Source organism: Nycticebus coucang, chromosome 19 (assembly GCF_027406575.1).
Source record: "Nycticebus coucang isolate mNycCou1 chromosome 19, mNycCou1.pri, whole genome shotgun sequence".
Lineage (NCBI taxonomy): Eukaryota > Metazoa > Chordata > Mammalia > Primates > Lorisidae > Nycticebus > Nycticebus coucang.
The window spans coordinates 57,851,663-57,874,600 of record NC_069798.1 but is presented as its reverse complement, the minus strand read 5'-3'; the positions used below and the strand labels follow the sequence as shown (position 1 = coordinate 57,874,600).

General features: G+C 35.3%; 1 protein-coding gene across 3 annotated transcripts in view; it reads left to right on the top strand.

The window, feature by feature from the left end:
* PIGN (phosphatidylinositol glycan anchor biosynthesis class N) overlaps window positions 1-22,938 on the top strand; it is a 111,509-nt gene that overhangs the window by 3,233 nt on the left and 85,338 nt on the right. The window contains exons 2-6 of one of the 3 annotated variants that reach the window (XM_053571633.1): window positions 12,948-13,086; window positions 14,465-14,558; window positions 18,930-19,051; window positions 19,911-20,009; window positions 21,690-21,796. In XM_053571633.1, the coding sequence (XP_053427608.1) occupies window positions 18,940-19,051; window positions 19,911-20,009; window positions 21,690-21,796 (318 nt within the window). In that variant the 5' untranslated portion in view covers window positions 12,948-13,086; window positions 14,465-14,558; window positions 18,930-18,939. Of the gene's footprint in view, window positions 1-12,947; window positions 13,087-14,305; window positions 14,559-18,929; window positions 19,052-19,910; window positions 20,010-21,689; window positions 21,797-22,938 lie in introns of those variants that run through there. The other 2 variants (XM_053571632.1, XM_053571634.1) reach the window with 2 other exon arrangements.

Sequence of the window (22,938 nt, the reverse complement as noted above, 5' to 3'; positions counted from 1 at the left end):
CTGAAATGAAAACTCAGCAAACATGTGGAGTCTCCTAAGTGTGTATTATGGTGATGGGTACTGAGATGCTCCCTCCTCACAGAATTACAGTGAAGTGACAGAGACACACATTAATCCAAAATGTCATATGAAGGATTTTAGCCTTGATTAGGATGGGGAAAGATGTTCAAATTTGCATTTTGGAAAAAGCAAAACAAAAGATCGGAGAGGATTTAGAGTGATACGGGGGGACCTATTTGTGCATTGCAATAGTGCAGTAGAGTAATGGTATACATCTTGGACTGAGGGTGTGTTGGGAGAGATTAAGGCAAATGAACAGATTCAAGAGACAAAGTAAACGAGATTGTTGGGTTGAATATGGGGAAAGAATAGGGTATAGGGCAGTGCCTGTGGCTCAAAGGAGTAGGATGCCGGCCCCATATGCTGGAGGTGGCGGTTCAAACCCAGCCCCTGCCAAAAACTGCAAAAAAAAGAATAGAGAATATTCCTAGTTCTCTGATTTGCATGCTCGAGTGGAAGGTGGTGCCATCCTCCTGAAATTGTGAACACTCGTGATTTTTGGAGGGTAAAAAACAGGGCTCATGGGGAATATGAGTTTGACTATAAGCCTACTCAATTTGAGTGTCTTTGAAGTCTCGAAGTGGATTTATCAAGGTTGGATTATGTACGCGGGCTTGGAACTATGATTTGTTGAGACTCTGCATATAGGTGATAACTGAAGACAAGGATATGATTAAACATTCTAGGATAGAAAATGTGGAGTGAGAATAGAAGATTTGAGTAACTTCAAAATTTAATGTCCAGATAGAAACTGTTCTATGCTGGTCAGAGACATAGGGGGGAAATCAAAGGAATAATTTTCACAGAAGCCGAGGGATGAGAGCCTATTAACAAAAGAAGGCATGCTTAACAAAGTCAGTTGAATGCAGAAAACATTGAATTTTCTCCACTTGAATGGAGAAAATGAAGACTGAAAAACAGCTATTGAACTTTACACCATTAGCTGTCTTAGTGAAAGCTTTATCTCTGATGTAAGGAAAACAAGAATTTATTTGAGAATGAGTAGGTGTTTAGGAAAAAAAGTGGTCACCTTCAGTTTTTTCAGGAAATTTGACTATAATGGGGAAAAAGGGTAGAAGATGCCTTTAAAATGTGTTTTATTATTCCTTATGTATATGAGATAGAGCCATATCAGAGAGCCATCATTCATTTTCAGTGCTGTGGTATTTGATTCTGAATAAACAATTTACCTGTTCCATATTGTTAGGTATTGTTTCCAATTTTTATTAGCACAAATAGTGAAAGCCAATATTTAAATGTAAAGTTTTTGCCATGTTTGTTTCTGATGTGTAATTTATCTTAATGAATTCTAAAGTGGTAGCTGTACTAAGACTTGTATTTGGTTAAAAACATAAATTTCATTTCTATCTCATACCATATACAAATAAATTCTAAATAACGAAAAGTGAAAGGAAAAATCTGAAAGTATTAGAAGAGTATGTATGACATAAGAACAAGGGAACTTTTATTGTATAATACAAGACACAAAAAACTCACTCCAGAAAGGATAAGTTTGATGAATTGTACTGTATAAAAATTTAAAACTTCATTTTAACAAAAGTCACTAGGAACAAAATTTATGTATGAAAATATGTATATGCATATATACATATAGCTATATATAAACACAAACACATAATTATGTACAAGTCAACGAGAAGCCCAAGAACCCCAACCCTGTCTGATCAAAGGAATGAATAGACAATTGAACGATAGAGAAAGATAGGTGAGGATCTCTTTGATAGCAGGGTCTGAAGAGAACCGGCTGAAGAGGGAATGTTTAAACTGGCACTTACTAAGAGACTGAGGATACCATCAAGTGAAGTGCTGAATCTCTGAGAGAAGGAAAAACCTGATATGTCTTGGGGAACCTGGGGATGGCCAGTATGACTGAGCCTAGGGAGAAAGGGCGGTAATGGGGTGGCATCATGAGGTGAATATAGAAATGACTGGGACTGTGTCGAAGAGATCATAGTTTAGTAAGTGAAACTGAAAATAAATAATTACAATAGTGAGTTTTGTGCTACTACGTTAGCCTACCCACAAAGAAAATCTGAAGCCAGTGGTTTCATGGGTGATTTTGTTATTCAGTACAGGAAGAAATAATACAAATTCTAGATAGACTCTTCCAAATAATAGAAAAAGAGGCAACATTTCTCAACTTATTATTTGATACCAAAACAGAGAAAGGTATTACTAGAAAAGAAAATTATAGTCTAATGCCTTTCATAAACATTGCTACAAAAATGCTAGACAAAATTTAACAAGGCCTAAAAATATAAGGACAAGATGATACATAATGAGTAAATGGAGTTTATTTTAGGAACGGGAGATGATTTTAACATTTGGAAATTCGATCAGTATGATTCATCACATTGACAGGAAGAAAACCCAGAAAAATCCTAATCATCTAAATAGATGCAAAAAAAGGCATTTCACATGCCCTGAAGGCTATGTTGAACAGTTTGATGAGAATACTTCAGATTGTATATGAAACCAGCACATTGTACCCCTTGATTGCACTAATGTACACAGCTATGATTTAACAATAAAAAAGGCATCATATCAATGTACACAGCTATGATTTAACAAAAAAAAGGCATTTTACAAAATCTAGTGTGCATTCATGATTTAAAGCTCTCAGTATATCAGGAGTAAAAGGGATTTCCTTAGGCTAATGAAGGGAATCTGCAAAAACCTGGAAAACTGACAGCTTCACTCTAAGATGGGAAAAGGTGAGGATTTCTGCTATTAACCAACTCTGCTTATCCATAAGAAGGATTTCCTCATCTATTCAAATTTTATCATGAGATTTCAGCAACTCAGTTACATTTTCAGGCTCGCTCTACTTCTAATTCTCTTGCTATTTCCATCACTTCTGCAGTGACTTTCTCTACTTAAGTCTTGGGCCCCCTCAAAGACACCCATTAGGGTGGGAAAGAATTTCTTCCAGACTCCTGTTAATGTTATTACGAGTATTTTAAGCTCTTCTGTGAATTATGAATGTTCTTGTGTGGGTTTTGTTTTTTTGTTTGTTTGTTTGTTTTTGGGACAGGATCTCATTCTGTTGCCCAACCTAGAGGGCAACAGCATCCTATAGCTCTTGCCAACCTCAAACTCCTGGGCTTTGGCAATCCTACTTCCTCAACCTCTCAAACAGCTAGGACTACAGGCGCATGTCTCCACACCTGTTTGATTTTTCTGTTTTTTTCTATAGACAGGGTCTTGCTGTGTTGCTCAGCTAGTCCTGAACTTCTGGCCTTAAGCAACCCTCCCACCTCAAAGTCATAAAGTGCTAGGATTATGCCCAGCCTGTGAGTGTTCTTAATGGTATCTAGAATGATTAATCCTTTCCAGAAGGTATTGAAGTTACTTTGTCCAGATCCATCATAGGTCTCACTATCTATGGCAGCTATATCCTTATGAGGTGTATTTCTTAAATAAGACTTGAAAGTTGAAATTGCTCCTTGATCCATGGGCTGCAGAATGGATATTGTGTTTAGCAGGTATGAAAGCCACATTTATCTCCTCTTTGTCTCCATCAGAGATCTTTGGTGACTAGACACATTGTCAGTGAGCAATAATATTTTAAAGAGAATCTTTTTCTGAGAAATAGGTCTCAACAGTGGGCTTAAAATATTCACTTAACCATGCTGTGCAACAGATGTGCTGTCATCTAGGTTTTATTGTTCATTAATAGAGTACAGGCAGAGTAGATATAATTCTTAAGGGTAAGTAAACATTTACTTCAACTTAAAAGTGACCAGCTACATTAGCTCCTACCAAGAGAGTCAGCCTGTCCTTTGAAACAAAGCATTGGGTTCTTTGTAGCTCTGAGAGTCCTACATGACATATTGTTGTAATAGAAGGCTACTTTAGCTACATTGAAAATCTGTTTAGTGTAATCACTTTCATCACTTAGCTAGATTTTTCTGGATAACTTGCTGCAGCTTCTACAGCTTGCACTTTCATGTTATGGAGAAGACTTCTTCATCCTCATGAACCAACCTCTGCTAGCTTCAAACTTTTCTTCTGCAGCTCCCTCGCCTCTCTTACCCTTCATAGAATTGAGAACTGAAGAGAGTTAGGGACTTGTTCTGGGCTAGGCTTTGGTTTAAGGGAATGGTATGGCTGGTTTCCTTTTTCCTTGGTCACTAAAACTTTCTCCATATCAGGAATAAAGCTGTTTCATTTTCTTATCATGCGTGTGTTCACTGGTGTAGCACTTCCTTCAAGAACTTTGTTTGCATTTACAACCTGGCTAGTTGTTTGGCACAAGAGGTCTAGCTTTTGGCCTGTCTTGGATTTTGGCATTCCTTCCTCACTAAGCTTAATCATTTTCTAGCTTTTGAGTTAAAGTGAGAGACATTCAGTTCTTTGACTGGAACACTCAGTGACCATTTCATTATTGCTTTATCTCAGGGAATGGGGGGGAGAAGAGAGAAAGGGAAACAGCACGTCATGGGTGTAGTCAGAACACACACATTTATAGATGAAGTTCTCAGACTTATGTAAGTATGGTTCATGGTACCCCCAAACAATTACAACAGTAACATCAAAGATCATAACAGATACAGTAGTAATGAAAAAGTTTGAAATATTGTGAGACTTACCAAAATGTAATACAGAGACACAAAGTAAGCACATGTTGGAAAAATGGCACCATTAGACGTGCTCCATGCAGACTTGCAACAAGCCTTTAATTTGCAAAAAATGCAGTATCTGTGAAGTGCAGTAAAGCAAAGTGCAATAAAATGGGGTATACTTGTTATTTACAACAATTCCTTAGATCAGTGGTTCTCAACCTGTGGGTCATGACCCACAGGAACTGTATTAAAGGGCCGTGGCATTAGGAAAGTTGAGAACCACTGCCTTAGATGCACAAAAAATTAAGAAACAATAGATTGAAGTAAATCAGAATTAAAAGCACTAGTCAATAAGGGGATAAAAAATGTCCATTAAACACATGAAAAGTTGCTCACCATCATTGAACATCAGGGAAATGTATATTAAAACCATATTAGGTTACCACTGCACTTAACACTAGAATAGACAAAATGAGACAGACTATAATACTAAGTGTTGGGAAATGTGTGGGACAACTGTGATAGTCATTGCTGGTGGGTATAAAAACAGGTTAGAAAAAGTTTGGCAGTTCTTTTTATAAATTTAAGCATTACCATGTAACCAATTTAATTTCATGTATATAGTCAAGAGAAATGAAAGCATATGTACATAAAGTCTTGTACATTTGCCATTCATAGAAGCTTTATTTGTAATAGCCTAAAATTGAATAAACATCTTTCAAGCAGTTAGTAGATAAGCAAACTATATATCTATACAACAGAATACTTGTCAGTAATAAAAATCAAACAGCTAAATCACATAACATGCATGAATCTCAAAATCCCTGCTGGGTGAAAGCACTTACAGTAGAGTGAATACTACATGATTCCACCTCTAAAACATTCTAGAATTGTCAAAATATAGTTGCTTATGGATGGTTCCGTGGGACGGGGATTGGCTTTCAGGGGAAATAGGGAACTTCATAGGGTGACAAAAATGTTCTGTATCTTGATTCTGGTGGTGGTTACATGAATGTATGTATTTGTCAAAAGTTGAAAGACTTGAGATGGGTCCATTTTTCTATATACGTTTTACTTTAATAAACTTGATTGCAAAATTTAAACAAGTAGCTTTCACTCAGTGGAATGCATCAGAAAAAAATTTTAGTAAGACTGTTCACCTTAGAAAAATTAACACTTGTTTAAATAAGTGGAATGTACTCAGACTCTTACACTACAAAAGAAAAATAATTGTGTGCAGCAAAAGACAATTCCTATTTAATATGCATGTGTTTTTAAAAGTAGATACAAAATACACATCAGTAGATAATTTGGGGGGTCTGAGAAATGGGTCACTAGATACTAGATGCTGTATCTTATTTCTTTAGATTGTCTAATGTTCAGCATATCCTTTTAGGCTTGGTTAAATGTCAGGTATTCTTCAGAGCCTTTCCTTACTTTGTGTGGGTTCATTGCCCTGTCCTTTGTAGCCTTGCTATACTTTATACCTATTATACTGAGATGCATTTAGTTTCATGCTTATCATTGAACATCTGGAAAATAGAGACCACATCTACTCAATTTTCTATTTCTAGTGTTGAGCATACTTGAGGAATAGTAGGTTTTGACAGATTTAGCTGAAATATGATTTATCTTAGCCAAAATTACTTTGCCATTTATTTAATTGATTCATTTAAAAACATTTTTTGAGCTGCTATTCTCTAGTAGGCAAGGCATACAATAATGAACAAGATATCAATCTGTGTCCTTATAGCAGTTACATTCTAGTGGAAGAGATACACTTAATAAATTTTAACAATGACTGTAGAATATATGGTTGGATAAAAGAAAATGGGGTTGTGGCGGGCGCCTGTAGTCCCAGCTACTGGGGAGGCTGAGGCAGGAGAATCGCCTAAGCCCAGGAGTTGGAGGTTGCTGTGAGCTGTGTGACGCCACGGCACTCTACCGAGGGCCATAAAGTGAAACTCTGTCTCTACAAAAAAAAAAAAAGAAAAAGAAAATGGGGAGGGGCTACTTCAAAGTGGTCAGAAGAACCTTGAGGGAGTGACATATGAGAAGATGCATGAAAGAAGATAGGAAGCCTCCCTCCGGAAGAGCCACCTGAAAGGCCCAGGGATAGGTTGCCTGGAACTGAGAGGTTTCCTTCTCAAGACTTTCAGTGCTAAGAGTAGGAAGGCCCTGGGCAAACCAAGAGTGGCTCAGCTGCCCCACATGAGTGCTAGGCTCCATCGCCTCTCCCTATTACAAGAATTTAACTCCTGCATTTACTCCACCTTTCTGTTGCATTATTACTTTATTCTATATCGTAAATTATTTCTCAGCACACAAATTGTTAGTATCTCCAAGCTTAGGAAGAACTTCTACTGACCATCCATCAATTTTAATTTTTCTTCTTCACTTAATATTCTCCCAAAGACCTGTGCTCATTCTACTCTTTCCCTCATCTCTCATTCACAACCACTTAAATAGGGATCACTCATCACAACCACTTAAATAGGGATCACTCATCTCTCATTCACAACCACTTAAATAGGGATCAGTTGTCATACTATTTAGGTCTCATTTTTCATTAAGGTTAACAACTCCAAGAGCCAGAGTCACTCATTGCAGTCCATCTCTTATTCCACCCTTTTTATTTGACTCTCCGCACTTGAAATCTTGTTCCTTCAGCTTAAAGGGCCTCTCTTCAAGTTTTCCTTCCATTTCACTGGTTGTTCCTTTCCAGTGTCAAGTAATAGATCCCTATAGGTCATTCTTGTAATTAAAACATCTTGAGTTTCACAGCGACTGTTTACTGTATAATGAGCTTAATTTTAATACGTCAATAAGAAAATGCTCAATACTTTCTCCCTCACCTCTATTTACTCCTATATCCTATCAAGGAAATCCTTTCCTTCTGTAAGTTAAAGACCACCCGGGTGCTCAATCCAGAAATCTGGAAATAATTTTTTACCTCTCTACCCATAGCCTTTTGTTGCATTTTTTTTTTTTTTTGGCAGGGGCCAGGTTTGAACCCACCACCTCCAATATATGGGGCCAGCACCCTACTCCTTGAGCCACAGGTGCCACCCTACCTGTAGCCCTTTGTAGAAGCTCTGTGTCTTACTTCATTTCATGTTGCTATAGCAGTACCTGAGACTGGATAATTTGTAAAAGGTTGTTCAGCTGATCATTCTATAGGCTGGGAAATTCAAGGGCATGGATCTGGCATCTGACAAGGGCTTCCATGCAACATTATTAACATGGTAGAGAAGGTCAAATAAGAGGACAGGTGTGAAGAGGGGCCAAACAGGAGGAGGAAATTCACTTAATATAAGAACAACCTGCTCTCACAGGAATGATTCCATTCCCAGAGAAATACCTTGAGGTAAAAGTACCAACCCATTCATAAAGGGTCCACCTTCATGACCCATACACCTCCCACTAGGCTCCACCCCCCAACACCACCACATTGGGGATCAAATTTCAAAATGAGTTTTGGTGGAGAAAAAACTCAAATCTTAGCACCTTCCCTCAGCACCCTCCAAAGTATAACTAGATCATTGAATTTCTTCTCTCAGCCCCTAATGGACCAGTTTGGACTAGTCAATTAAAGTCTCTTGGCCTACTTTACTAACTAGCTTTATAACAGTCTCCCCGATTCATCTCTGTCTTTACTATTGGTATAATCCATTCTCTACATTCAGCCAGTACAATTAATGTATGTACTATGAACACAATTATATGTAATAATCAACATGTATTACATATTTTTGTGTGAAGCATGTATACGACTATATCTGTGGTAGAGACAGTACCACAGACAAATTCTGTTTTAACCAAATATTTCATCTGTTCCCTTATATTTTCCAGCCTCCTTAAATGAAATAGTGCTACATGACTACCTCTGGCCAATGCTCAATGTTTACTTTAAAACAAAATGGTTATAGCTTTCATGTGAAGGTCCTAGATTAGTTTCATAATAAGGGTGAATACATTGGGTACTTTTTCTTCCATTCTCGAGACACTTTACTAAGAGGAATATGTTCCAGCTCCATCCATGTAAACATAGAAAGAGGTAAAGTCTCCATCTTTCTTTAAGGCTGCATAGTATTCCATGGTGTACATACTACAATTTATTAATCCATTCATGGATCGATGGGCATTTGGGCTTATTTCATGACTTAGCAATTATGAATAGGGCTGCAATAAACATTGTGGTACAAATGTCTTTATTACGATTTGATTTTTGGTCTTCTGGGTATATGCCCAGTAGAGGAATTACAAGATTGAATGGCAGGTCTATTTTTAGATCTCTAAGTGTTCTCCATATATCTTTCCAAAAGGAATGTATTAATTTGCAATTCCACCAGCAGTGCAAAAGTGATCCTTTTTCTCCACATCCATGCCAACATCTCTGGTCTTGGGATTTTGTGGTATAGGCTAGTCTCACTGGAGTTAGATGATATCTCAGAGTAGTTTTGATTTGCATTTCTCTGATGATTAAAGATGATGAGCATTTTTTCATATGTCTGAAGGCCGCGCGCCTGTCTTCTTCAGAGAAGTTTCTCTTCAAGTCCCTTGCCCAGCCTGCGATGGGATCCCTTGTTCTTTTCTTGCTAATGTGTTTGAGTTCTCTGTGGGATTACACCTGCGGTGCATCTTACAAGGGTATATGTGAATCTTAGTAAATGTGGAATGTAAAGGTCTTAGCAAAATAACTAAGAAAATGCCAGGAAGGCTGTGTTAACTAGTATGATGAAAATGTGTCAAACGGTCTATGAACCAAGTGTATGGTGCCCATGATCATACAAATGTACACAGCTATGATTTAATTAAAAAAAAAAAACCTGGAAAAACAAAACAAAACAAAACTGGTTGTATATATTGTGTGTTCACAGTAGCATTATTCACAATTCCCAACAGGTGGAAGCAACCTAAAATGTCCATTGATAGGTGAATGGATAACAAAAATGTGGCATATACATGCAATAGCGTATTATTCAGTTCTCAAGAAGGAAGGAAATCCTGACACGTACTACAACATGGATGAACCTTGGGGACATTACGCTAAGCGAAATGAGCCAGTCACAAAGGGATAAACACTGTATTTCACTGTATGAAATATCAAGAATAATCAAAGTCATGGAAATGGAAAATAGAATAGTGGTTGCCAGGGTCTGGAGGGAGAGAGAAATGGGGAGTTGAGTATAGAGTTTCAGTTTTATAAGATGAAAAAGTTCTGGAGATTGCACAACAGTGAGAGTATAGTTAACACTGCTGAACTCAGTACACTTACAAATAGCTAAAATGATAAATGTTATGTTATGCAAATTTTACAATTTTCAAAAAGCTCCCCAAACCAGAAGTCTTATTTTCCAAGAACTGTCTTAGTAATCTTACAGAGACCTACAACTTTGAACATAAATTAATACTTGTTTTCAAACAGATGATCATAAATTTAGAATATAAACACTTCTGCATTTATTCCCTGTCATATTCTATGAGGTGATTTTAAGTAATTGTCCCCTGCCATGCTCTTAACACAAAGTTGTTGGACAGCAAAAAATACCTTGTGCTATAAAGGGAATTAATCCAGGTTTCTTCATGAACCAGAACACCATGCAGCTTTGAAAAATAACATAATAAATGGTATCTCCAACAGAAAAACACAACTGGATTAGGTTCATTATTAGATGTGCCAGTATCTTTTCTTCATTGACGTGCATGTGTAGTCTCTAAAGGATTAGACAAAGTGTTATAAAGCATCTATACTATAGTAAGCAAAGTAAAATTACAAGTTGTGAAGAACTATAGCTAGGAAATCAGTATACATAGCAAGCTATGTCCTAGCAAGCAGGCAAGCAAATCAAAATGGACATAAACTTTAAGTGTCATAATATGATTGATGTTCATAAGATTAAATGTTCAAAACAACGTTCAAGTTCAGAACTTTCAGAATTGGGAAGACAGTTATACATACATTTCTGATGGGACTTTAAAGTGGTTGATTAATTGTGAAGAGTCTTGTCACCATCTTTGAATTTGTAGTTCTCTATTAAGAATTGATAAAGCTAATTTAAGGAAATAACAAAATATTCAAATTTATTTTATTTTATTTCAGGTGAATAATTTAGAATTTAATGTTCATCAGGTTGTTTTTCTAGTAAAAATATGCATAATTTCCTTTTTTAAAATTAAAGACAGTTATCAGGATTCTAAACTGCATCTGAGAATGGAAAATTGGTCTATAGGAGTACAGAAAAAGGAAGGGAATATGCTATATGACAAGTAAAAATTCTTTTTGTCAGTAAAATTTGATTTTTTTTCCTTGCTGTTAAACCATACCTTTTTTTTCTATCGACTACTTTTAGAAAGTATACAACGGAATAATAATGAGTAGCCTACTATTGGTAATTAGAGGGGAGGAATGTACCTAATGAATAAAAGAAATTTGCAAGTAATATTTTTAGGGAAAAATTTGGTCTCTTACTGAGACCAAAAATCCTCATTGTAAATATCTTCCCAGGAGGTCTTTTTATATCTTAGACAATATTTTATGCTCCAGTGAGTACCATCTGCCAATTTTAACACTTGTAACTAAGATAGTGGCCCATTTTAAAATTTATTTTAAGTTAGCTTTTATCCTAATCAAACTTAGTCAAATCAAATTCCACATGAATATATTTACTTTTTTCATCAGTAATATTTAACAGTAAGATTTTATTTATTTTAGTCTAGGAGGCTTCTTTCCCCTCATTTAAAATGATTATATTTGACACTTCTTTAGCTTTATACTTTTAAAGTTTTTATACTTACACTGAGGGTCCCTCTGAGGATGTTGACGGGATCCTAGACTGTCCTGTTGGTGAGCGTCTAAGGTTCATAAGGCAATGAGTCAGTTTTCTTAAACGATGCTCAGGAATTTCTGTGTCATCCTTACAGAATAACCAACGAGTAGAATTTCAATATATCTTACAAGATTTAAAAGCAAAATTAAAACCTCAAATGTATGTTTGATAAGGACTAGAGGATATTTTAAAATTTCTTAATGAAAGTAAGACATTAAAAATGATTTTTCATGAATGGGCACAATGTAAGGGTATAGGGCACACCTCTTGAGTGTGGGATACAACCTCAAAGAGGGACTCTACCTAACAAATGCAAACATTGTAACCTAGTTGTTTGTACCCTCATTTTAATTTGAAATAAAAAAATATAGAAAAAAATTTCTTAGTTTTAAATCTTGTCATTTAGAATAGTTTTCTACTTGATGCCTCCTTTTCTACTCAAATTTAGTTTTTTTATGCTGTGTCTGTTTGGAGTGATAGCTTTTTCTTTAGGAAGCCTTGTGAAAGAAGCAAAAAAGAGAAAAATATATATTGGTGAGTTGCTTAAATTATCATTAGGAGAATCAATATTCAACTGAAAAAAGTATTTCTGTATTCAGTGTATCAAAAGCCTTAAAGACGCTCATAGCTTTTGACTCAATACTAACAGGTAATATGTTATACATATAATAGGAAATACCTGAAATTTAACACATAGAAATTACCTAATAAATTTGAATTAATCACTGTCTTTTTTAGTAGTATAAAATTGGAAAGAACTGTTTTGAAACTTCCCAATATGAGAGAGATTAGGAAAATCAAAATGCAACCATAAAGTATGGTGATGGTACATGATATGTGGGAAGAAGCAGTATTAATGTAAAATTGTAAGCCTCTGCAAAAATATAAATAGGATAAAAATTATAAGAAACAATTAACAGAGATTTTTCTCGAGGTGGTAGAATTGTAGGAAGTCTTCTGTATTTCCTGAACTTAACCACAGTGATTATATCTTATTTTAATATTTAGAATAACATTATTAAGATGGTGCTCGATGTATGTGTTGAAGCTCATGTATACTAGAAAAGAAGCATTTACTTTGAGAATGTTGCCTGAGATGGTGACATAGCATATACTCAGGAATTTTTATACTTCATAGAGTATCTCTGATATTTACTTGACCCTTGATTGTCTCAGAAGAAAAGTGGCCTGTAAGTTGACCTTTTGCTCTAATACATATATACAGCAGAACCTCTCTGTAAGACCACCCAAGGAATTGTAACAAACTGGTCAACATGTGGGGGTGATTAATGTAAGAAAGTAGGCGTACTGTACTAATAGGTACACATAGTGTATATCTGACCTATGAAAATTAGGTCAACTTGAGGAGGTGGTCATGTAGGGATGTGTTCAACTATGGAGGTTCTACTGTATTTTTATGATCTGTTTGACTTTGATAAGTGTTTTTCTGATGTTTCATTTGTTCTTGCAGGGTATTTTTCTGTCCTTTCTGTCCATGATGTGATTCTTCAGGGCAAGAAGAATAAGATGTGTCTGTAATTAAAATTACCTCATCCTTGATGTTTTTCAACCCAGGTCACTGTACGCAACTGATGCAGTTAACATTACAAGTAAGACAAGTTACAGTACTTTTTAATTTTCCCTTAATCTACAGATATTCACACCAACAAAAGCAAATTACACACTAGCTTGAAAAGCACTCCCATTTTCACTTTGATCTTGGGAGTTTAATAGCATGGTATTCTGTTTTTGAGTATTATTTAAATGTTTCACATTGCTTAGGTTTTAGTCCTTAAATATTTGTAAGCATAGCAGATTTGTGACTGTCTTCTTGTTATTTCTAAAGCACCCCAGCACACAATTATGTACCCAATATGCGTATAGAAAATTTTTATTGAGGGTGGCACCTGTGGCTCAGTCGGTAAGGCGCCGGCCCCATATACCAAGGGTGGCGGGTTCAAACCCGGCCCCGGCCGAACTGCAACAAAAAAATAGCCGGGCGTTGTGGCGGGCGCCTGTAGTCCCAGCTGCTTGGGAGGCTGAGGCAAGAGAATTGCTTAAGCCCAGGAGTTGGAGGTTGCTGTGAACTGTGTGATGCCATGGCACTCTACCCAGGGCCATAAAGTGAAACTCTGTCTCTACAAAAAAAAAAAAAAAATTTTTATTGAATGAATAAATGTAACATTTTTTGCATTGATTTGGGGAACTAAAATAAAATGTTCTCTTAATGAAAACAAATTTTCTGAAGCACTGATGAAATTTAACTTCCTTCATATGATTTAGTCCAATGGATGGAATGCCTGTTTCTTGCTAGCCAGTAGACCTCTGAGCTGATTACTAAAGTTACAAAACAAACAAACAAACAAAAAACTACAGACATTTAAATAATTAGAAGTAATTTAAATAATTTAAAATTCCAAAAATAGTAATGATTGTCAGCATGGGTTATATTTTCTATTTTATGTGGAATTTGATTTGATTGAATGCTAACTCTTTTTAGGGCTGATTTAATTCTTTGTTTTTGATTCTATGTTAATTTTTATAAGCTTAGTATATGCTTAAATTAGTTTTAATAGTTTATTGGTTCTAATTACTTATTATACTTGAACTTTTTCTTTTTGCTTGGGTGATACTTTATCATTTTTAATGAAATACTGTATTTCATTTCAGTATTATCATTATTCAACAATGCTTATTGTTACCACAGTAAATGAAAGTGAGTTATAAAATATATGTTCAATCTCTTACACATGTAGTCATCAAAATATGTTGAAATACATATGATTGCATTAATATTTACCCCAGTTTAATTTTTGTTCTCTCTTTCAGTATTTCTTGAAGATTAATTAGTTACACTGGACATGCTGCTCTTCTTTACTTTGGGATTGCTCGTACATTTTGTGTTCTTTGCCTCCATCTTTGACATTTATTTTACATCTCCTTTGGTTCATGGAATGACTCCTCACTTTACACCATTGCCTCCTCCAGCAAGAAGATTAGTGCTCTTTGTTGCTGATGGCCTGCGAGCAGATGCACTGTATGAATTAGATGAAAATGGGAACTCTAGAGCGCCATTTATTAGGTAAGACATGTCAATGGATACAGAGGTATCTCTTACAAATGTTACCTGGGCTTAAGTAAACAGCAAAATATCTTACTGTGAAGATATTTTGGGCACAGTGGGCACGGGGGAGGAGGGTGATGAGAAACAGAGTAGGGTTCTTATACATTTGCCTTTTTCTTTTTCTTTTAATTTCAAAATATAAGGGGGTACAAATATTTTTGTTACATGGATACCTTGTATAATGCTTAAGTCAGAGCTTGTCCTGTGTCCATCATCTGAATAGTATTCATTATATTTAATGGATAGGTAGGTTTTTACTCATTTCCCCTCCCACCCATTCCAATGGCCTTTCCATCTCTTTGTGCCCATGTACCTGTGTTTTAGCTCCCAATTATTAGAGAGTATATGGGGTGTTTGTTTTTCCATGTCTGAGATATTTCAGTTGGGATAATGGTCTCCAGTTCTAGTTTTTCCATTTCTGAGATACTTCAGTTGGGATAATGGTCTCCGGTTCTATCTAAGTTGCTGGAAAAGACATTATTTCATTCCTTTTCAAAATGGCTGAGTAGTACTCAATGGCGTGTGTGTATGCGGGCTGTTCAGAAAGGATCCAACCATGTATGTATCTATTTTTTATGTTACATGGCTGGATACTTTCCAAAAGCTCTTTGTGTATACCACATTTTCTTAATCCACTCATGAACTGATGGGCACTAAGGTTGATTTCACATCTTGGCAATTGTGAACTGTGCTGCAATAAACATTGGAGTGCAGGTTTCTTTGTTAAAATAACTTCTTTTCTTCTGGATATCTACAGTAGATCCCATTAGTGGGATTGCTGGATTCAATATCAAGTTTCCTTTTACTTCTTGGAGGAATCTCCATACTGTTTTCCATAAAGGTCATATGTATCTACAGTCCCACCAACCATGTATATGTGTTCCATTCTCTCTGTATTCACGCCAGCATCAATTGCTTTTTGACTTTTATAATGGCCATTCTGGAGGTAAGGTGGTATTTCATTGAGATTTTCATTTGCAGTTTCCTTATGATTAGTGATGTTTTACATTTTTTTCATGTTTGTATGCCATTTCTCTATCTTTTGAAAAGTTTCTGTTTATGACTTTTGCCCACTTTTTAGTGGGGCCTACGGATAGCAGGGGAGCTTTGGGAGTTGGGATCATGAAGCTCAGCGATGGTGCTGGAGCCTCCCACATGGGGCCAGGCGGCAGTGCAGGAACTGAGTGATGTGAGTTGGCTGCAGCAAAGCTGAGCCCTTTGTAGACCTGTTGCTCTGGACCTGAGAGCTCAGAGTGGTGGTATCAGTTGCCATAATGCAGGAATGGAAGCCCTCACATCCCTGCTGTGCCCACTCTCTGGCACAATGTCACTGCATAGATTCCAAGCAAGTCCTGGTCATTCTGGGGGTCTGTGGTAATGATGGGGCTTTCCTCAAAGCTTAGTTCACAGTGTCTCCAGGGCAGGTGGGGGGGTGGGGAATGATGGAGCTTGGTGCCTTAAGGCTCTTTCCTCCTGTGCTTCCCCACACATGGATGACTCCTTCAGGTACCTTCCAGTCTTGCTGAGTGGATCGCCCAGCAGCCACCTTCTCTTTCACTTGGAATGTCCCCCCTTGCTTTTCTGCTGATTTGCAATGATCTTTGAGATGGTCCAGCTGTAGGTGGGCATCTACCTGCAACTTTCATTCTGCTCCTTGAGAGATGCAGTTGCTTCTACTTGGTATCTTCCCTCCCCTCTGCCTTTGTCTGGATTAGCTCTACATGCCAGTTTATTTCCTCCTAGGTGTTATTTCTGCCATTGTTACAGCTGATAACAGGCTAATAGAAATGTATATTCTTAGCTGCTGTAGCTAACTTGTCCTGATTTCCCAAACCTGCCTCACAACTCATTATATCGTTTTCTTATATATCTGCTAATTTTATAAAATAAAGACAAGCATAAATGTCAATGAATTACTAATTACTATGGTATTTAACTGGAAAATATAGACTTTAAACCAAAATACAACCTTCTGTTAAAACATATAAAATCTTTCCAAGTCCATATCACTGTTTAATGTAACTTTGGCTTCTATTAAGTGGCTTTGAAAAGAAATGTTTAATTTTTTTACTTACAAACCTTCTATAAACAATTGTTCTTTTCTGATTAGTGACAAGTCCCTCAGAACTTCTAACGCTCTTATAGCAAGGTAACAATCAAACTTAAGAGGAAATATATCTAAAATATTCTACTTTCCCCTTATGCCCACTGGTCATCATCACTTTCTATCCATTTACCATTTTCTTTTTTAATAGCACTTATCATTATGCAAGTTCCCTGAGGGCTGGGTTTTATATGTATGCTACTTTATCTCCATTTCTTAAGAGAGCACAATAGACAACTAATAAATATTTGTTGACTGCTAGAAGAATGAATGAACTTGAATGCTTATTGAATTTCCAAAAATAAATTTGTGGTGGTCAAAGGAATGCATAATATACTAAAGAATAAAAGGAAATAAATGAGCAACTCAGGTCAATGGGAAAATAAGATCAAGCTAGGGTTAAGTATAATACATACAAATGTATAACATAAATTCCTATATACAGGGTGGCCATAAAGTTCTATTTTAAATTGCACATGAACTTTATAGCATAAAATTATAGTATAATTAAAATGTTTGGGTGAATTTCCTAGTTCCAAAGAAAAAAGAGAACTATAGTTCATTTTAAAATTAATAAGATAAAAATACACTGATTGTTAAGGAAAAGTTAAGCTTTTCTTGTAGTATTTTTGGTCTTACTAAAGGAAATGCTGTAGGCTAAGGGCTCAAATAGTTCATATCTTTTGTATTGTATATTCTTGTATATTTATAATTTCAGGAATCTTCTGTCTTCTTCTAAATCTGTTTTGTAAGGTTTTTTTTTTTAGAAAATATGATATAAACTAACAGTTTTAAATAGCAATATCTAAATTTCTTTAATACTTCCTCCCTTCTAATTCCTATGGGGAAAGAAAGCTGAGTTAATTAGGCCTTCTCACCTGAAGGCCACAAGGTGCCAGATTGTTCTGAGTAATCAAGATTAAGCTGGCAGGTGCCATGTTACCTTAAGTTATCGTTATTAGTGTTTGATTTGGACCCACTGTTTTGTCTGTAGTACGAAGACCCCAAGGCTTTCCACCTGTGCAGACTTCCTAACTTGCACTTCGAAGGCTGCTTATGCTAGCTTGCCTGGCCCTATGAGCTAGATGAAGGTAGATGTCCCATGCTTGCTGGCTGGCCTCAGCATGATGAATAACAGGCATGTCACAGCAACCTTAGGCTCCTTGGTTTTTCTCTAGTCTGTCCAAACTCCTGTATGAAACTCCTCAGCCTCAACCACTAGCACTACAGTCTTGTTTTCATTGCATAACTCAAGAAGTTAAAGAATATTTCTGCCTTAATGTCTGGTCCAATGGTTTTCAAACCATTTTATTAAGTATATATTTTACCAAAATTGTTTTCATTTTAAGTCAGTATTAATAGAAAATATACGAGTACTTACGAATACTTTTATTCAACCTGTATTGAGAGTGCAGTGTTCATCTTGAAAAATGTTATTGATGCATTCACTCTCTTACAGCTCAGCGCTCACTGCCCTTTTGCCTACAATAGCGTCACTGGTGGTTTTGCTTCCCCAAATTTTGGAAATCACTGTGATACAACTTAAATAATGTTGATACATTTTAGAAGAAGAAGCTTTATCTGTTTTAATCTCATATTTAGGAATTTATGTCCTTAATATTTTAAGAAATTTACACAGAAGTTGAAAGGATTATATGTATAATAACTATACGCTCTTAACCTAGTTTTACAGTTTTTTAATGTTTTTCATATTCACATTGACTCTATACACACGTGCTCATTTGTATGCACCTGTTTTTAATTTTTCCTTAATTTGAAGGCAAGGTATTGTGATACTTCACCCTTAAATACTTGAGCGTATATCTCTTAAGAACAAGGACTCTCACAACCACAATACTATCATATCTAATAAAATTTAACATTAATATGATAATATTGTATCAGTTATCTCTAACTCTCATGATCTTTTGTGGCTTTAAAACAACAATGGTCTATTTTGTTTCATTCTGTACAGTGGGTGAGTGGTTCTTTTTGGCCAGACCTGAACTTTTGAGACATACTTGTACATTTTTTAACATCTTTGAAATAGGGATGTGTCTTACAGTTGATGGGGGCTCATACTGGGCTCAGCTAGGATTTTAAAAATTCCTTAAGTTTTGACTCACTTTTTGGGTTTTGATTCTTTCTGTAATAATCTTATTTTTCTAAAGCCTTATGAGAGTAACTATAGTCTATGTTAACTATCTGTATAAAATATCTTATAGGAAGATCATAATGCATGAAGGCAGCTGGGGCGTATCCCACACACGTGTGCCAACAGAGTCTCGGCCAGGTCATGTCGCTCTGATAGCTGGGTTTTATGAAGATGTCAGTGCAGTTGCCAAAGGTATTGTCTGTTTAGACAATTTTATTAAATGAAATATTTGTCTCATATATAGTGCTTCTTCACCACTGAATCATATCACAAAGTGAAAAGTGTGTTTTGAGTGACTTAACAACAGGTGTTTTTAGCATGCATTACTCACATGAACACACTGGTACTGATTCCAGCATTAATCTTCAGTCTTTCATAATCCCTTGCTATTAAAAGATTGTGGTTGGACAGATCCTTAGTTTTCCTAGATGTTACTCCCAAAGTTCAAAAGTGATTGTACATTTTTTTTTTTTTTTTGCAGTGTTTGGCCGGGGCTGGGTTTGAACCCGCCACCTCCGGCATATGGGGCCGGTGCCCTACTCCTTTGAGCCACAGGCACTGCCCGTGATTCTACATTTTAATAAGTCAATTATCTATTGTTAGTTTTTAAACAATTAGTGGTGTGATATGTAGTATGTGTAATATCAATCTATTACTGCTTGAGTTCAGGAGTTCAAGACCAGCCTGAGCAAGAGCGAGACCCTGTCTCTAAAAATAGCCAGGCATTTTGGTGGCCGCCTATTTAGTGGCCTATTTTGGTAGCGCTACCTACTGGGCAGGCTGAGGCAAGAGGATCACTTGAGCCCAAGAGTTTGAGGTTGCTGTGTGCTATGATGCCATGGCACTCTACTGAGGGTGACAAAGGGAGACTCAATCTCAAAAAATAAAATAAAATAAAAACAATAAAAAGAAATCTATCTATTACTAGCTTTGCATTTGTCCTCTGACTTATATTATTGTTATTATTTGTAGAATACTTCTGTAGTGGTTTATTTCACCATATACATAATAGTATTGTTATTGCCTGCTTTCTTCCTCAATTACCCTGAAGGATGGAAGGAAAATCCTGTAGAATTTGATTCTGTTTTTAATGAAAGCGAATATACATGGAGTTGGGGAAGCCCAGATATCTTACCTATGTTTGCCAAAGGTAAGTGTCACAGATTACATTTCCTTGGATAGTGTAAGTAATCAACATGATAATTTTTATATATTATTGCATTCATTGACTTTTGAGACATACTTTTACATTTTTTAACATCTTTGAAATAGGGATGTGTCTTACAGTGGATAGACATATCAGTGTTTTTCCTTAGTTGTACTTGAAATATTGGCATATCACATAGATAGTATTTTTGAATCAATGAAATGGTATTTGGCTCTATCACTTAACAGCTCTCTGAGCTTCATTTTTCCTTTTGGTAAAATGTAATAATGATTTGTATTTCATGATTTTATTTTTAAAATTAGATAATTCATGTGGAACATTAGCATGATGCTTAGCACATAACTTCATTATCAGACACTATTGATGTCTGTTTCATTGTACTTTGATAGATTACTAGAGAGGCTTACAGATATTTTCATAAAGATTTAAATGTGGGAATTTATAATTCCTATTTTAATATATGAATGTGCTATATATTTTGGCATTTAATATGTATGACAATGTATGACCTTTAGTAAATTGAATGTGCCATTTGGATTTGTGTATGTGCATGATTCTGAAAGTGTTAGGTTATCTATTGATTAGAAATTTATTTATATTTTTTAATCATTTGAGTGAATTTCATGTCATTAAATGCTTTTTGGTGGGAACAGAATGATCATTTCACTAATAGATTTTTCTAACATGATACTAGCTGTGGGTGTGATTATAGTAATTGGAGCCATTGAAGATTATTATGTGTTCAGAAAGCAGAATATATATTCAGAATTTTATATATAATGCTCATAGAACATTATTATACTGGACAGGCTAAAAAGCTTCAAACTGTTTGCCATTTATATATTCCCTTCTTCATAAAGAACTTTAGCTTTTTGAGGGGCTGGGGGTGGTGGTGAGGATGGATTAAGTTGTGATGATTTACCAAACTAACCTTCTTATTTCTGGCTACAATTGATGGGACAGGACCAATGCCTGAATGTGTAATAGGTATAACATGAATGTTCCATTTCTATGGTAACCAACAAATCTTTTTATTTGGGATGTGGCTAGTAGAATGTCTCAGCAGTTGAATAGAGATGTCAGAGCTGAATTACTGTTATAAAGATTACTTCATTAATCAAAATGATTACTTCATTACATCTCTTCCTTATTACCTGGAAGAAGCTATCTAACCCAGGAATTCACTCAGTTGATTAGATCTTAACAAAATCTTGCAAATACACAAAATTAATATATCTGTTGACCTTTTCAAATTATTTGGCAATAAGCAATATTTATTCTTTCATATGGAGAGAAATATGCATATTGTATGAATAAGAGGTGAAGTATCTTTTGAATAGTTTAATACTTAAAGGAAGACAAACTTTGGTGCTTAATAGGATTTTGACTTTGGCAAGTTTATTAATCTTACAGGTAATGTATCTATAAAATTAAGATTGTAATTATAAGGACAAAAAGCAGTGGAATCTGTTAAAGTAATAGCACAGTCTACATCACACAAAATAAATAAATAAATGTTAATTTATTATTAACACACCGTCATAACACACAGTGCTTTGTGAAAAATTCTGGTTATTTATAAAAAAACTTTATGAACTATCTCTGTGATAGTTGAAAAAAGATTTTTTAAAAAATGTATTTTTTCCCAACTTTCCTTTTTAGGTGCTAGTGGAGACCATGTATATACACATAGTTATGATGCCAAAAGAGAGGATTTTGGTGCCCATGATGCAACAAAATTGGATAGCTGGGTTTTTGATAATGTTAAGGTATGGGCTATTGAGTGGTTAATGTATAAAACACATATTTTTTACCTGAAGTACTAGAAAATGTTCTTCTGTTTTTTCAGCTTGGATGAGCTTAAAATTTCTATATTGTAGTCCACATTCTAAAAAGACTGAATTCTAAGAAATTATGTATTCTAGAATAACCAATTAATAGAAGTTAAAAAAAATTTTTTTAAGGTATCTTTTTCAAATTCTGTGTTCCTGATGATAAAATTAGCCCTAGGTTAGGATTCAGGAAGCCTACATTTCATTTCTAGTTTGGTGAACCATTCTAGATAAATTCTGATCTTTCATTGACTATAGAACCCCAGTCTCTTGCTGTAGGAGAGTGTGTGAAATGTGCTAAAGCCTTTTGAAAAGTACTATTCAAATGTAATACATTTATAATAACAAAGTAAACAATGTTTTAAAGAAACTTTGTCTTTTAAAGAAAAATTAGATAAGCAGATTAGAAGCAAAACATAGTCATAATAAAATATCTGAGTTACTTTGAGTCAGTGGTTCTCAATCTTCCTAATGCCGTGGCCCTTTAATGCAGTTCCTGTGGGTCATGACCCACAGGTTGAGAACCGTTGCTTTAAATAATAAACTATAATATTTGAACTATTTGATAGTGATAATAATCACAGTTTTATTAGAAATACAATAGAATTCATGTTCTCCAATTGTGTGTAAATCTCTATTGTGGACATTGGCTTTCTCCTTTCCTCTAGTTTCTACAAGTTCAATTTTCTATATCTCCATGTAACAACACATAATTCATCCATTGAAAGTAGCTTTCTTTGATTGACCTTAATTGACTCTTCTTTTTACTAGCAGTGTCCTTTGAACTGATATTATAGACTTCTCCTTGATAGTTTTTTTTTGTTTGTTTGTAAATGTACTTTCAGTGTATGTCTTTGTTTTTCTTTGTGTTTACTTAGCAGAAATTAAGTGCTCATTAAATTCTTTGCTAAACCCTATTTCTTTCATCAGGAACTTTTCCCTTAAAATTTTTTTTGTTCCTTTTAACATATACTTTTGTCAACATGGAAAATTTTCAAATTAAATAAAATCTTTTAAGTAAATAGAATATTATTTTGGTGACCATTAGTTCTTAATGTAATCTGTTAACATCTACTAGA